This window comes from Podarcis filfolensis (assembly GCF_964270895.1).
Source record: "Podarcis filfolensis genome assembly, chromosome: 2".
Classification (NCBI taxonomy): domain Eukaryota; kingdom Metazoa; phylum Chordata; class Lepidosauria; order Squamata; family Lacertidae; genus Podarcis; species Podarcis filfolensis.
This window is the reverse complement of record NC_139605.1, coordinates 12028933-12046382: the sequence shown is the minus strand read 5'-3', so window position 1 is coordinate 12046382 and position 17450 is coordinate 12028933. Positions and strand designations below refer to the sequence as shown.

Here is a 17450-nt window from a genome sequence, read left to right as displayed (position 1 = left end):
GATCCCATCTCCAGTCTGTACATCCTCTCAGAAAAATTAACATTAACCATGGAATCTTTTATCTTTCTTTTTTATTTTTTGGTGTGGGGGAAGAGTTCTCACTCTTTTCACTTGTGATACTTTTTATCTTTATATACTGCTGAATTATTCTTGTTCGGGGTTGACACATTCCTCATAAAATTCTTTTAAAATCACAGTTTAAAAAAAAATTCAGTGTTGATGCTCTGAACATTTTTCTCTGACGTTTCATTTGATCCATGCTGAAGTGAGGGTCCCCTTCTTAATTTGGGTCTATGTTCAAGTGTAAAAATGAAGGCAAAACAATTGAGGCTATTGCAAATCCACCAAAATCTGTTTTCCGTTTCATTATCTGGATCCTTGTGGATTATGATTCCTACTGTCTCTGTCTTGACATTTTGCAGAAGGGTCTGTAACTAAATAAAGAGCTGAGGGGACAGTTCTGAAAACTTTTTGGGGTGGATGTTCTGGGAGGAAACCAAAAAAGTAGCATGAGCAGCAGTTTATCCCAGTGTAACCCTAACGTTTGTGTTGTATTCATTAAACCAATATTGATGGTGATAATGATAACTGTAACCTGCACAAAACAAAAAAAATATTTTTTCCTTCCAGTAGCACCTTAAAGACCAACTAAGTTAGTTCTTGGTATGAGCTTTCGTGTGCATGCACACTTCTTCAGATACCTGCACAGTTCGAGAGGATACCACAAGGCCAAATGGGCATCACAAGGTGGGAAACTCTTCGAGATCATGAGGGATCTTGAGCAATCCGGATGTTCACGGATTGACCAGGGCTTCAACAGAAGTGCCGGTCATATCAGCCAGAAAATCCTCCAGAGCCACTTGGATCCGTCAGTCTCTGAGGGTGGACCATTCGCATGGGTGCCCCACCTCTGCAGGGGGGGAAAGCTGCTGAAAAAGCCTAATTTCAACAGGAAGTGATCTCACCATGACAACAGACTGAGGTCCATATTTCCCAGTTTCAGATCCCTCTCTTCCTGCCCAGGCTCCAGTGTCACCAGCGATATTCATCAGGCCAACAGCATGTTGGGACAGCCCCACAGTTGTCAAGGCAGCCTTGAATTCCTGAGTTGCCACTCCCAGAGCCAGTCGCCTCAACATGGATGTTGAAGCCCCCCAGATGCAGCTGTCTGGGAGCCCTCAACTCTGCCCCCAAGACCGGCTCTGCCACTCGGGCAGGGAGACTGCTGGGAAACAAGGCGGGCAGCAAACCAGCAGAATCCCAAATCTGTCCCATACTCAGTGCCAGGGGGAAACACCAGATCCCCATTCAGCTGGAGAGAGGGAGAATTTCTCTAGACCACAGCAACCCCCCACTTGCTGGCTCTCAAGTCTGCCCTGATCCTGCACTGAGTACCCAGGTGGGCACAACTGGGTGAGACCAACTCCACCTTGTTTCCCCATCCAGGTCTCAGGAATACACACCAGACTGGCCTCCTCACCCACAATCAAGTCGTGGAGGAGAGGAACTTTATTCACAGGCAACATGGCATGAACCGCAGCAGTCATGGCCCTCAGGGCTGGCTGATAGGAGATCGGTTCCTCAGGTCGGAGGGAGGGCTGGAACATGGCACCTTCACAACCTACCTCTGCTGGGGGCCCCTGATCCTTTCTTTCCTGTCTCCCACACTATACTTCCCTTTGAACAGGGCAGGAGATCCGTGGAGTTGGAGATGTTCAGTCCGGAGCTGAAGAAAAGGCTGAAATGTCACAGGGGACACAGTGGAAAGCTTTTGAGGGGGGAGAACATCAAGCCCATAGGCTGCCTAAAAGTTCTGGGGGGAGACCCAAAAGGAGTAGTCGGGGGGTGTATACCTAGGTACACACTAATGTTTTGCTTCTATTCATTAAGCCTATATTAATTATGATGAAGTAATTATAACTGTTTCCTGCACAGACCCTGTGGTAGCAGTTGGCCAGGTTAGAGGGGAGCTGTTTCTGGGGCTGCTCAATGAAACCTCCTGGTGCAGAGGCAGTCTACCTCTGAATCAGCTGAAGCTGTGGAGGCGAACAACAGGAAAGGGCTTTTGGTCTCAAACCTTTCATCTCACTGACTTTAAAAGGGTGTGTAAGCCAGTGGCCAAAACCATATGATGTGCTGTGTGAACAAGTCCTTTCTCTCTAGGCAATCACCAAAACCCGTGAGCTAATCCTTTTGATCTGTATCCAGAAAATAAAGGGCACTCCTATGTCTACTCAAGAGTAAGTTCAAAGGGACTTATCCCAGGACACAGGGCTATAGGCTTAATTTCCTATTTGCTCCGCAGAGCTCAGAAGAGATTAGAAAGATGTGCTGTCTTCCTCTTCCGACTTGAGAATTGCCCTTTGGAAGACCATGATAAAAATGTTGAATGAAAACACCTCTCCCTATTTGTATGCCCTATCTGTTTGGCACTGGTTGCAATGCTTCCGTTGAAAACAGGGTGGGGAACTATTATAATTGGCATTCTTTTCATCCCCCCCCTTCCATTTGCCCACAACTGTCTCTGTGTTGAAACGTAGGGTGTCAATAGGGTACCTGCTCTCTCACTGACCTGGCAGATATGGCTCAGACTCACTTCTCTCCTGGTGGTGGGATTCCCACAAATAAAGGGATGGGCAGACTTCAGACTTGGGGGATTGGCTTTCATTTCTAATCCGAATGCTGAGATCCAGAAATGGACCCAGGTGCAAAATACGAGCTTATGCAGGGAAGCCCCTGAAATCTACCCCACTCAAACTGGATTGACTCCTCCTGGCAGACATTCACAGTCAAGACAGGAAGGTCTGAAGAGAAGCTACAACACAGAGAGGAGCTTTGCAGGGAGGGCTTTCAAGCACATCTCTGAAGGGAATCTTACGCTTAAGATTTCACATTTTGAGTGCGGAGTGTGTTGGACTTGGGATGACAAGGTCCAGGTTCAAATCCCCTTTGACCATAAACTTTAATGTGCCTCCTTTTTCCAAGTCTCTCAGCTCAGCCTCTTCTACCTCACAGGGTTTCTTGGAGGATAAAACAGATGTTATAAACAAAAACTGCTCCTTTTCCCTTATGGGGTACCCAAGAGCCCATATAGAGTCCTTAAGTAGGCTCTCTATCAGTGGGAGAAAATAACAGAGGCCAACCAGAGAATATTGAGAAGCAAAGCAGCTTGTAAGCATGATCTTTATTAAACTGTTGCAACAGGGACCCCATTCACCACAAGCAAGAGGGAGGAGAACAGAGCAATGGTGCACAAGCCCTTATATAGACCAGGGGTCAAACCGGCCCATGGTGACCTCTGCCGCCCCCCGCTGCCCACTCTTAACGGTGCGTCACAGGGCCCGAATTCTGGGTCAATGGCACCTGTGCACCGGAAATAGTGTGTGCGCATGCGTGCTCCAACCCAGAAGAGCGTGTGTGTGCGCATACTCCAGCCTATCCTCTGACGGATGGAGCATGGACCGGCCCATCGTCCGATAAGCTTGCCGACCCCCAATATAGACTTTTGAAATTGTCCACCCTGCAGCTCAAGACCACCCCCCAAAAAACACCATACATACATCACAGGCAGTCCCCAGCAGAAATACATGGGGGGGGGCAGTCTACCACAGAAATCCTGTCTGCCAGGAAACCTGATAATGGTCACTGGTTGCTCTGTTCTCTCCTCAAAAAGTCTGACAGAGGCTCTTCGTTGTCAGAGGGGACTCTGGTGAGATAGCACACGGTCAGTCACCCTCTCTTTCCATTTATTAATTTGTGTTTTGATGAAGGGCTCCAGGCTGCGATCACACAAGTAAGTTGCGTGTGAGTTTTGGGCCTCAACTAAAAAAACAGGTCTCTGATTTTCCTGAATTGCCATATAAGCTTCCCTGACTAGCAGCAAAAAAAGGAATTGTGGAACTTCCATCTCCATGACAGTAGAGGCTTGGGGGGAGAAAAGGGAATCTGAGAGCAGGATTGAGGCTGAGGAAGGTTTTAAGTGATGCCTGTGCAGAATTCTGATTTTATTCAGAAAAGATGATGGTATTGTCTCTAGAAATCTCAATTTGGAGGTAGTAGAGAGAACTACATCGAAACAGGAATGTGTGTGGGGATGCTGTTGTTTCCTAAATTATTTTCTTGCTTCCTTCCCCCTTTGCACTTCCTGCAAGGGAGAGAGAACAGGCAAGTTTGGGGACTGACAGGGGACCCAATCCATCAGTGTCATTTACAAAGCTGGCCTGAGAAGGGAGAGTTGCATCATGATTGACACAAGGGATGACCAATCACAGCTCTGCAAATATGGTTTCTCCTGAAGTGCCTGTCAGCTCAGTCCTGAAGAGGAGACTGAATATGTCATAATGGCAATGAATATACACTTGCCTGTCTGCACCCTCAGTCAAGAGAGTCTCATGTTCTCGTTCTTGCCCACGTAAAACAAGGGCTGGAGGGTCTCTCCTGAGAAGGGGGCTGCCGGATATGCGTGGAGAAGGGCTGCTGTATCTGCATCGTAAAAGGACACCCACCCCCCTTCACAGTTCAGGGTCACTCGGATCCTCTCAGGCTCCTCACATGGAACAAAGTCCTCATGGGGGAAGCATACCTTGTACACACCGTCCCACTTCCCCAAACCCCAGATCCCTTCCCTAGTATCATAACAGAACTCACCCTTCCTCTTCACAGACTCTCTGGCCACCCCCACCCCCCACCCCTCCTCTCTTCCCACAATGACCTCCCAGAAATGTCTGCCTTCCATGAACGCCTCACGTCCCAGCACATAGTCATATGTGTCAAATCTCTCAGGGTTGTCTGGCAGGTCTTGATAGATTTTCCCCCATCTCACACTCTTGCAATCCTCAGACAGGATGAGGCGGGGATGTGCTGTGTCTGGATCCAAAGTTACATTTTCTGTGGGGGCAGATAAGGAAAGAGAAGAGAAACGACGTCAACTGGGAAGCTGACTTTTCTTTAGGCACATGACAGAAATAGCATCCCCTCTGAAATGAACAGGGACTCCAGGGCTCTGCATTCAAGACAGGGATGTTCATCAAGTTCTTAATAATGATTCTCGAAACACTTGCAGTTCTTTCCCTACCCCTACGGTTGTGATTCGTGGGTTTCCACTTAATTTTATTTTGATTTCAAATGTGATTTTGAACTGTATTTTAACCAATCATGTGATTATGTGTTTTTAATGTATTCTATTTGGTGTTAGCCGCCCTGAGCCCAGTCTTGGCCGGGGATGGCAGGGTATAAATATTATTATTATTATTATTATTATTATTATTATTATTATTATTATTCCAAGGGTTTGAAGTACTTAACACACATTACCTACATAGAACTCTTGCAAGAACCCTGTAAGTTAAGTCAATCTTAGCATGCCCATTTTTCAGATAGGAGGACTGAGACTGACAATGGCGTGTCTAAGACCATCCCCACCCCCCACAGTTCATTGTAGAAGGGAATCAAAGCAGGGACTCCCTAATTCACATCAATCTTTTACCTCACATCACATGCCAGTCCATTCTTGACAGGCCAGGTAAAATTGGCAGCAGGTGCTCTCACCCTCCTTGTAACCACCACTCAAGTTTTGGTTACATATTTAATGTAATTTTATAGCCTATCCTTCCAGATAGATTATAAAAAGATGAACAATACCCAAAAAGGTATTTCTGGGCTCTGATTGACACTCCCTGTCTAAAATGTCCTGCTTGGGATTCCTGAAGCAAGAACAAACATGATTATCTCTTGTGTTTGGTTAGAGTATTGCAGAAAATTGATAGTTCTGTCCTTTAAATTGACATCTATTACATAGTTGACATGAATGTCCTCCTTTTGCTATGACTTGTTTTAATGCATTTATTGTTGCAATCCCAAGACAAGGGGCCCTTATTAAAGCCAAACCCAGTAAAACCTAGGAAGTGCCATTCCCACCTGTCACCGTCAATGCAAAGACCCCATCCTGGTTCCCCAGACCTGATTGGCTGTATGACTCACATTTATGGAGTGGAAGCATCATGAGAAATTCATTTAAAAATTGGTCATTTTATGTGTTAACATGAATAGAAGTTATAAATATTGCAGCTGTTGTATAAGGGATTATGATGATGACTGGAATGTAATTGAAATCAATAAGATTTTGGAACACAGAAATAAAGAAAATCATCAATTCTAGCACCTTAAATAAGTTATATAATTTGGTATTTGAATGATTCACATTAGAATTGTATTATAAATTGGTATTGTTATAATGAGGCTATTATTATAATTGCATTTTTTATAAAAAAAATAAAAATTGGTCAGGCTGATGGACATTAGAAAGAAGATCTGCTCTGCAGTCCTCCCCCCTCCTCCTCCTGCCATGTTAAGGAAAGTTAGTCAAGCGATTTCTTTTTAAAGACACACAGTTGTACAGAGGCCTTTGGAAATTAAATGTGACGTTGGATGTTGCCAGTGCTATTAGTCAATTTTTTGTGTGTGAAACGTAATGGGTTTTTCTAGTTCATTGTTGTATTTATAAGCCTTTCTGCATTTTACTCAGTGCTGTTATATTTAAAATTATATTCTGGGATTCTTTTAGACAAGTAAGAGTTTCCTTTATGCTGCCGTCTGCTGCACCATTTCCAGCTCTTACGATTCCCTTTTTGTGGTGTCCAGGATCAGGCCGGACTGGACTTCTGTCTTCCCACTGAGCCTTTTTCCACGTTCTGTGGTGCTATTCTGTCCTGCTCCTTTAAGTTTACTCAGGTTTCTCTAGTCCGCCATCATGCTGAAGCAGAGAAGTCATGTCCCCCCTCCAGTACAAAAGCTGAGGGAAGACCCCCATCTTGCAGGGAAGCCGGACCCCTGGAGTTCACACTCAGGCAGCCCCCAGCTCTCTCCACTGACACCCATTTACCTTCTCGTACCCAAAGGTTGTTGCAGCCATTTTCTGAGCTATTTGTGTTCGTGCATTTCCCACTCTTACACCTTACTCTCACATAAAAGGGGTGGGGATCTTGTATGGCTCAAAGGGATATTTCCCCCTCATGTGCTGGGAGTCTTTGGCTTCACACCACCCCTGTGTCTTATGGAGATTCGGCACAGAAAAGCCAGCCATCCTGGGCTGGGGGGTTCCTAAGAGTCTGCAGGATCAGGCCAAGAGCCCCTCTAGGCCAGCATGCTGCTCTCACGGAACAGATGCCTCTGGGAAATAAGGGGAAATAAGGCATGGATGGAAGAGCTGCAGTGGCCTGGTCTTTTGAGAAGCGGATACCATCTCTCCTGAATTAGTGCCTGGGGAAATAGCTGGGAAAACCCAGCCAGATGGTCGGGGTATAAATAATAAATTATTATGATGATTAAAAGTACCTTTTTGCAGCTGAAGTCCATATTCCACAGTGTCTGGAAGAGAAAAGGGAACAGAGATTTAGCATCACACCATCATTCAGAACACAAACCTGGAAAGAACAATATGAGCTCATGAGATTGTAGGCAGGTGTTGTGGACTACAAGTCCCATCATCCCTAACCATTGGCCATGCCAGCTGGAGATTATGGGAGCTGGCCATACTGGCTATCCCTGTATGAACAGGGCAGGGGTGATGTCATGGTTCAGACCTGCCCAAATCTTGGGAGGAGGAGCAGGACCCCCAGAAGATCTTCCCATCAGCAACAAGATCCAGACATGCCTGTTCCAGGATGGGAGGCCTCAACCCCAGTCCCCTCTGCTCCTGGCTGGCTCTTGGACAGCCCCCCTCCTTCCCTCCTTCCGCCCCCCTTACATCAATCTCAGGGGCAAAGGAACAGAGGAGATGCCCAAAAAGCTGTAGGTGAGGCTACCTGGGAAATGGGTGAGATGCGTGAAAACACCCAAAGTGTGGCTGAGAGATGTGAAAACGTCAAGCACAAATTTTTACAGATAACTCGGAACTTAAGGGAGGGTTACATTCCTGGAGATTGTGTACAAAGGCAAATTGAGCAAAGTCAGAACGGCCCCGGATTCACCCCTGCCATCTGAGATCTCAAAATGGCCCCATGAGATTTCGCAGGAGCCTCCCAGAGCCCAGTAAGGTCTTAAACGTGATTTGCATGGTGGCTAAACGCTTCGTGGCAAGAGCTTTCAAGCCCTTTACCTTGCTGACTGGAATCTGGGAGGCTCCACCAAGATCTCGCAAGAGCTTCCAGAGCCCAGCAAGAAGGGTTGATCCTCCTCTTTCAATTGCACAAGAAAAATCAGTTGTGAGTCATCTACATAGGAAAGTGTGGCTTCTAGATATTGAAAGAGAATAAATCTTCAATTTTCCTGGCACTGCTAATGACCTGGAGCATTTCATGAGCAATTTTAAATGCCCAGTATAAAATATTTTCAGCCCTTCTTTACTACCTCTGAATTTTTCCATGACTCCCTCCAAGAAGGGATTTATATCTTTGAAGTCCCAGATCTTCCACTTCAGGGCAGGAGGAAAAGCCACAGGAGGATCCTCTAAGTTCTCCTTCTCCTGAGACCTGGGAGGAGAAGAACAAAGTCAGGCCACCATCCTTCCAATGCAAGGAGCTTTCTGACAAGGCAGTTGTCTCATCCTGATGATAAAGGCATGATGGATATATATCCTGAAGACTAGGGAGCAGGGTTTTCCTATAGCAAAAGGGAGCATTTTGCTGACGTGTGGATCTAGAGAACACCCAACAAGTTGTAGGAAAACTAAAATATACTGAAGGAAACAGGAATATGAGATTGAAGGTAAAGAAGCTGATATATGCAAAAAAAAGTGAAGAAAAGTGAGCAATACTGGGCCTTTGCACAGAGATTTTAGGACTACACCAGTTTTAGTGAAGCTTTAATGAGGAGAACAAAATAGATTTGGTATATGCATTTCTGAATTATAAGGAAGTTCAGGATGATTTAGAATGGTTTTTGCCATTAACATTACAGTTCTACTTCAGTTTATGAACTATTAATGAACTATTCGGTTTACAAACTCTGCAAAAACGGAAGTAGTGTTCCGGTTTGCGAACTTTACCTCGATCTACAAACGGAATCGGAATGGTGGAAGGGCACCAGCGGTGGGAGGCCTCATTACGGAAAGCATGCCTTGGTTTAATAACAGCTTTGGTTTAAGAACGGACTTCAGGAATTAAGTTCATAAACCGAGGTACTACTGTATAAATGTATTTTAGCACAGTGGTTATATTGAGAAACGGGAAAAATATTGGAAATTAAAGCAATATTTTTTAAACCTTCTTTCAGCGACTTCCCCATACCTCCCCTTTCTGCATCCCTGTTTTAAATCTTTCCAGCAACCCCTAATTTCAATTACTTATAACACTTTCTTTAAGTCTTTTTTCTCATATCCAATTGTTTGTCACTGCAATTCTATTTTGCATTACCCAAGACATTTTAACACTCATTAATTTTACAACAGTTCTTAAGGTAAACTTTAAATTTCTTCCAATCTTCTTCCACCGTCTCTTTCCCTTGGTCACGGATTCTGCCAGTCATCTCAGCCAGTCCCATGTAGTCTATCACCTTGGTCTGCCATTCTTCCAGTGTGGGTAGCTCTTGTGTCTTCCAATACTTTGCTAAAAGTACTCTTGCTGCTGTTGTAGCATACATAAAAAACGTCCTATCTTTCCTTGACACCAATTGGCCTACCATGCCCAGGAGGAAGGCTTCTGGTTTCTTCACGAAAGTGCATTTAAGCACCTTTTTCATTTCATTATAAATCATTTCCCAGAAGACCTTGATCCTTGGGCACGTCCACCAAAGGTGGTAGAAAGTACCTTCAGTTTCCTTACATTTCCAGCATTTATTATTGGGCGTGTGATAAATTTTTGCAAGCTTGACTGGGGTCATGTACCACCTATAAATCATTTTCATAATGTTCTCTCTTAAGGCATTACATGCCGTAAACTTTATACCAGTAGTCCATAACTGTTCCCAGTCAGCAAACATAATGTCATGCCCAATGTCTTGTGCCCATTTAATCATAGCTGATTTAACCGTCTCATCCTGTGTATTCCATTTCAACAGCAAGTTATACATTCTTGACAAATTCTTAGTATTGGGTTCTAACAATTCTGTTTCTAGTTTTGATCTCTCCACCTGGAAGCCAATTTTGAGAAATATTGAGAAACGGGAAAAATATTGGAAATTAAAGCAATATTTTTTAAACATGGAAGATTTTCAAAATTCATGAGTTTTTGAAGTTGTCTGGAGGACAAGGCTCTCAGAGGCTACTCTTCACCATGGCTGGGTCAAAGGCAGTGGTGCCCCTGAAACCACAGGAGGGGAGTGTCCTCTGGGGCTCAGATCCTGCTCACGAGTTTTGCACTGGCATCTGGTTAGTCACTGTGAAAACAGGATGCTGGACTAAATGTACCACTGGCCGGATCCAGCAGGGCCCTTTCTCATGTTCTTATGTCTGGGGAAGAACCTGCAGAAACCTGAAACATGTCAAATATTCACTGGTAAGTTATAGTGAAGATATTTACAAGCCCGTTTGGAATGTCCCCTCGTTTTGTATCAATTGCAGAGTAAATGAATCTATCAAGGAAAAGGCAGAAATATGTAATGGAGGAGAATGAGGAATGGCTTTCTTCCTATGATTGTAGATGAGACTAATAGCTAGGAAAATGTGTCCCTGTTTTTGTCTGTTATCTTGTGGAATGGACGATGGAGTCCTAAGCTATTTCTAGAAGGAGGAATTGGAGAGTGAGTTTCCCACCCGTTAAACAGGAACTTTTGTGGCATCAGAATAAGGCAGGGGTTTTCCATCACTTACCTCTGCAAGAAGCTTCCAATATCCTGGAAGGGAAGAAAGAAAGATGTCAGTGGAGCCATTTCTGCAGTCAGTTATAAATCCTAAGCAGCTGAGTGGCAACTGCTGGGAATCACAGGTTTGGAGAGCACTACTGTTTTTTAGGCTTCTCAGAGACCTCTGGTTGGCCAATGCAAGAACACAATGCTAGAATGAAGGGGCCTGTGGTTTGATCTAGCAGGGCCCCTTCTGCATCCCCAGGAATGACGCCTTTCACCCTTCATGTACTGTTTTCCTTCCAGCAACATTTTTATGTGACTAAGGAATGCCTATAGTCTGAAGCAGCAGACTCCACCCTCTCGCATCAGGATGAGGCCTCACCTGCAGGAGTTCACTCGCTGGTTCCTGAAGCTTCTCCTCCATCTCCCGGATGAGGCTGTCAAGAGAGGAGAGTTCCCCAGAGAGTCTGGCCAGGTGCTCCTCCCTTTGGGCTGCAATCTCCTTCTCCACTTCTGCCATCTGGGCCAGAATACGTTTCTCTTGTTCTTCCAGAAACTGGTGCAGTTGCCTGAACTCAGCCACCATCTTTCCCCTCTCTGCTTCCATTTGTTTCTGCAGCAGAAAAAAAACAGAAAAAAGAAGAGAACATATCAGGCATATAGTCTAATGTTGCAGGATGAAAATACCAGTTATCAGAATTCCCCTGGAAGGGCATGTGTGACATTTTAGAGAGATCACTCCAGCCGAGAAAGAACTTCGTAAAAACTTACAACCCCCCCCCGCCAATGATAAGCGACAAAGAAAGAATGATAAGGATAATTCAGATTAAATGGGAGCAGGAAGGTATGATCCATCCAAACACGGCCCAAGAACTGATGAAGAATATAAACAATATTAAAATAGGAAAGTATAAAGAATTAAGTAGAAAATTTTTATTAAAATGGTATAGAACTCCGGCACAAATGGTGTATATAGTGAAAGGGTTTAGTCCCAAATGCTAGCATTGTGGTCAGGAAAAAGGACTAAATTCACACATGTGGTGGGAATGTAATCTGGTTAAGGAATATTGATAAAAGATTATAAAGGTAATTTCTGGATTATTTCAAATAAACATAGAAGTTAATAGGGATTTGTTATTTTCGGGAATACTGGGAAATAACAAAGTAAAAAGTAATAAGCAAGAGTTGTACAAGATTATGATTCTAGCTGGAATGGCAGTTATTGCTTTGGGGTGGAAAGAAAAGGCCAAATGGAATATGGAAAAATGGAATGATTATGTTTTTGAATACGTACAATCAGAAATATTTGCACAGATAGTGGCAGAGGATAGATGGGGAAACAAATGCCAAAGAATCACAAATAAATGGGCTTTTTACAGGGACTGGATAGAAAGAGGGGAAGCCAACCCTAACATACAAGCTCGAATGAACAGACTGTGTACATGGATAAAGATAGAATCATAGAATAGAATCATAGAATCATAGAATCATAGAGTTGGAAGAGACCACAAGGGCCATCGAGTCCAACCCCCTGCCAAGCAGGAAACACCATCAGAGCACTCCTGACATATGGTTGTCAAGCCTCTGCTTAAAGACCTCCAAAGAAGGAGACTCCACCACACTCCTTGGCAGCAAATTCCACTGTCAAACAGCTCTTACTGTCAGGAAGTTCTTCCTAATGTTTAGGTGGAATCTTCTATCTTGTAGTTTGGATCCATTGCTCCGTGTCCGCTTCTCTGGAGCAGCAGAAAACAACCTTTCTCCCTCCTCTATGTGACATCCTTTTATATATTTGAACATGGCTATCATATCACCCCTTAACCTCCTCTTCTCCAGGCTAAACATGCCCAGCTCCCTTAGCCGTTCCTCATAAGGCATCGTTTCCAGGCCTTTGACCATTTTGGTTGCCCTCCTCTGGACACGTTCCAGTTTGTCAGTGTCCTTCTTGAACTGTGGTGACCAGAACTGGACACAGTACTCCAGGTGAGGTCTGGCCAGAGCAGAATACAGTGGCACTATTACTTCCCTTGATCTAGATGCTATACTCCTATTGATGCAGCCCAGAATTGCATTGGCTTTTTTAGCTGCCGCGTCACACTGTTGGCTCATGTCAAGTTTGTGGTCCACCAAGACTCCTAGATCCTTTTCACATGTAGTGCTCTCAAGCCAGGTGTCACCCATCTTGTATTTGTGCCTCTCATTTTTTTTTGCCCAAGTGCAATGCTTTACATTTCTCCCTGTTAAAATTCATCTTGTTTGTTTTGGCCCAGTTCTCTAATCTGTCAAGGTCGTTTTGAAGTGTGATCCTGTCCTCTGGGGTGTTAGCCACCCCTCCCAGTTTGGTGTCATCTGCAAATTTGATCAGGATGCCCTTGAGTCCATCATCCAAGTCGTTGATAAAGATGTTGAATAAGACCAGGCCCAAGACAGAACCCTGTGGCACCCCACTAGTCACTCTTCTCCAGGATGAAGAGGAAGCATTGATGAGCACCCTTTGGGTTCGGTCAGTCAGCCAGTTACAAATCCACTGAGTGGTAGCATAGTCAAGACCACATTTTACCCGCTTCTTTACAAGAATATCATGGGGCACCTTGTCAAATGCCTTGCTGAAATCAAGGTAGGCTACATCCACTGCGTTCCCTTCATCTACCAGGCTTGAAATTCTGTCAAAAAATGAGATCAGGTTAGTCTGACATGACTTATTTTTCAGAAATCCATGCTGACTATTGGTGATCACAGCATTCCTTTCTAGGTGCTCACAGACTGTTTGCTTAATGATCTGCTCCAGAATCTTCCCTGGTATTGATGTCAGACTGACTGGGCGGTAATTATTTGGGTCCTCTCTTTTCCCATTTTTGAAAATAGGGACAACATTTGCCCTCCTCCAGTCTGCTGGGACTTCGCCTGTTTTCCAGGAATTCTCAAAGATGACTGCCAGTGGTTCTGAAATCACATCTGCCAGTTCTTTTAATACTCTTGGATGCAGTTCATCTGGCCCTGGAGACTTGAATACATCTAGACTAGCCAAGTATTCTTGTACTATCTCCTTAGTTATTCTGGGCTGTGTTTCCTCTGCTGAATCATTTGCTCCAAATTCTTCAGGTCGGGCATTGTTTTCTTTATCGGAGAAGACTGAGGCAAAGAAGGCATTGAGGAGTTCAGCCCTTTCTGTGTCCCCTGTTTGCATTTCACCATCTTCTCCTCTGAGTGACCCCACTGTTTCTTTGTTCTTCCTTTTGCTACGAACATACCCATCAAAGCCTTTTTTGTTGCTTTTAAGCTCTCTAGCAAGCCTGAGTTCATTCTGTGCTTTAGCTTTTCTGACTTTGTGTCTACACGTGCTGGCTATTTGTTTGAATTCCTCTTTGGTGGTTTCCCCCCTTTTCCATTTTTTGTACACATCCTTTTTTAATCTTAACTCAGTTAAAAGTTCTTTATATAGCCACCCTGGCTTCTTTAGGCACCTTCCATGTTTCCGTCTCATTGGTATTGCCTGAAGTTGTGCTTTTACTATCTCCCTCTTAACAAACTCCCAGCCATCATGAACTCCTTTTCCTTTTAGTATTACTGTCCATGGGATCTCACCCAGCACTTCCCTAAGTTTTATGAAGTCGGCTTTCTTAAAGTCGAGAAATTGAGTCTTAGTATGCTTGGCTGCTCCTTTCCGCTGTATAGTAAACTTCAGAAGAGCATGATCTCTCGCGCCTAATGATCCTTCCACTTCTACCCCACTAACCAGGTCATCAACATTGGTTAGGACCAGATCTAAAATGGCTGTTCCTCTTGTTGCTTCTCCCACTTTCTGGACAATGAAGTTGTCCGCAAGGCCAGTGAGGAATCTGTTTGACCTTATGCTCTTGGCTGAGTTTGACATCCAACAAATATCCGGGTAATTGAAGTCCCCCATTACTACTATCTCCCTTCCTTTTGCATGCTTGGCCATCTGTTCCAGGAAGGCATCATCTATGTCCGCCGTTTGGCTTGGGGATCTATAGTAAACTCCCACAATGAGGTCTCTGTTATTCTTCTCTCCCTTAATTTTGACCCAAATGCTCTCACTTTGGCTTTGAGGTTCTAAATCTTGGATCTCTTCACAGGTATACACATCCCTGACATATAACGCCACTTCTCCTCCTTTCTTGTCTGGTCTGTTTCTCTGAAATAGATTGTATCCCTCCATTATTACATTCCAATATGTATATATGATATGAAGATATGAAGAAGGAAGGCCTGACCGGGGGGGGGGGGAGGGTTGGAGGGGGGAAAGGTAAAGCGGATGGTATTTTGAATGGATTTTGTTATGTAAGCCCTTTTTCAGAAACTATATATATTAATGTTATGTAGGTATGCATTGTAGTATGAATGAATTGTGTTTTGTATTCTTTGTTTATAGAATATATATAATAATGTTACGTTACTAAGCAAATTTAATAAAACAGTTTAAAAAAACAGGGGGGGGGGAACCAGCCCACCCCCTCCTTCAAATGGCCTTTCGTGCTCTGTGGAGATCAGGCTGTTAAAAAACAAACCTCTTTTTGTATTTCATATTCATTCCCACCCCCCCAGATATTGATTCTAGACTATAGCATTTTTCATCTTAAAGCAGTAACAATGGTGCTTACAAGCAGGTCTTGGCTTTCCTTTTCTGTGTCTGCTTTAAATACGAGAATTTTCTCTCTCTCCTTCCTCACGTTGTCTAGGCAGCTGCTGATCTGATCCTGAAAAGAAAACACAATCCAAATTGGGCTGCGTCACACATTAACAGGCAAGCTGAATCCTATGTTTGCTCCCTGCCCCACATCCCTGGGTCTTTTGCAGAGGTTCCTCTTTTTCATCCCAGAGGAGGCAGAAACGGGACTGGTCTATATCAGAGCTGAGAAACATGGGGGGTTTGCTATTTGCCCCCCACACTCAACACACCTCCAACATCTCCCCCCTCCTTTTTATCAAATTAACCCTAGATGTTTAATCTTTCCTCCCAGGGGAGTTACTGCAGCCTGCAGTCAGGCGGTGCACTTTAATCCCTCAAAAAGAAAAATGTTTATTGTATAAAGTTTCAGAAGTTTAGTGTTATCCGGCTGCACAATATCTCTTGCTGGAGGATTCCTTTTGGGCTGCAAGAGGAGAAAATATATTACAACATTTTATATTTATTTTTTATTTCGCAAGCCCCTCCTGTCTGCAGCTATTCCACCCCCCAAGAAAGAACCGCTACCTTTTCTTACCTTGTACTCCTGGGACGCCTCCTCTAGGGGAACCACCTCGTGGCTTTTGTGCTCCTTGGATCTGTCACACACGACACAAATGGGGCTTTCATCCTCCTTGCAGAAGAGCTTCAGGGGCTCCTGGTGCTTCTCACAGACCCTCCCCTTTCCTTCTCCCTCCTCTTTCTCCCCGAGATGGCTGAATTTCTTGGCTATTTCCACAACATTTGCCAGCTGCTGGTTTCTCCTGATGCTGCCTTGCTCCACTGTTTCCCTGCACTGAGGGCAGGAAGCCTCTCTCTCGGATTTCTCCCAGCACTGGGTCAGGCAGGATCGGCAGAAGTTGTGCCCGCATTCATGAATGATCACTGGATCCCTGAAATACTCCAGGCAAATGGAGCAAGTGGCTTCCTCGCGGAGATCCCGGACGGGACCCTCAAAAGCAGCCATGGCGGAGTCACCGGGAAGGGAGGGAGAGAGGGAGCTGGTTTCGTTTTCTCTCTTTTGCGTCTGTAATGGGCGTGTTTCCTTTCCAGGAAATTCAAATACGATTACTCAGGATCCCTGCTGTCTTGGAGTTTAAGCAATCATTTCCCTGTGGGAGCTGGGGGAGTTTGTCGTTGTCGTTGTTTCCTATCAGCATGTCAGCCTCAGACTACTTTGCAGGCTAATGAATGAACTGCCGTCCCCCTCCCCCGCCTTCCTCCATTCACACTCCTCTTTCGAGTTAGTAGCCGCCACAGACAGAGGAGAAACAGCCCAGCCCTCCATCCCGGTGCCAATTTGTAGTGAGTTGTTTTGACAAAATCGCCAGCGTCTGATGATGTGCAATAATAACCTCTGGAACCAACTCTGCAAACCGCCTTTTCAAACGTATCTCAGCTAAATAGTATCCAGTTACAGTGGTACTTCGGGTTACATATGCTTCAGGTTACATACGCTTCAGGTTACAGACTCCACTAACCCGGAAATAGTGCTTCAGGTTAAGAACTTTGCTTCAGGATAAGAACAGAAATCGGGCTCCGGTGGCGTGGTGGCAGCAGGAGGCCCCATTAGCTAAAGTGGTGCTTCAGGTTAAGAACAGTTTCAGGTTAAGAACGGACCTCCGGAACTAATTAAGTACTTAACCAGAGGTAGCACTGTACTTGCCAATCACATCACAGGGCAGCTATTACCAGCAGCTTTCCCTTAGCCCCAGAGCCGCCTTTCCCATAGGGCTTAGTGGTGCGTTGCCCCAGGGCCTCTCAGGGGCGCCCCAGCAAGTGGGGGGGGGCTGCGCGGCCTCCCCTTTCCCTGCATGCCCCCCAGCTGCGCCCCGCCAACCATAAGGCTGGCGGGCGTGAAGCTTCCCTCCAGAACCTCTGCGGGGATCACTCTCCTGCAACGGCATTGGGCAGAGTTGCACCCCCCCTCCATGGCCGGCAAGTGCAGCGACTGCCACCCCAACATTATCCGTGGTAATTTTTGCACCCTGGTGCCGCATCTGCTAAAGACGGCCCTGCTTAGCCCCGGTTTTTTTTTAATTAA

General features: G+C 45.0%; 1 protein-coding gene across 1 annotated transcript; it reads right to left on the bottom strand.

The window, feature by feature from the left end:
• Positions 1 to 3762: 3762 nt before the first annotated feature.
• On the bottom strand, positions 3763 to 17037 carry LOC310756911 (E3 ubiquitin-protein ligase TRIM7-like). Its single transcript, XM_083601841.1, has 7 exons — positions 15945 to 17037; positions 15342 to 15437; positions 11102 to 11332; positions 10745 to 10767; positions 8347 to 8468; positions 7333 to 7365; positions 3763 to 4887 (listed from the first exon to the last, which is right to left on the bottom strand). Exons 1-7 carry the CDS (start codon positions 16371 to 16373, stop codon positions 4379 to 4381), a joined length of 1443 nt encoding a protein of 480 aa, XP_083457967.1. The 5' UTR covers positions 16374 to 17037; the 3' UTR covers positions 3763 to 4378.
• Positions 17038 to 17450: the final 413 nt, after the last annotated feature.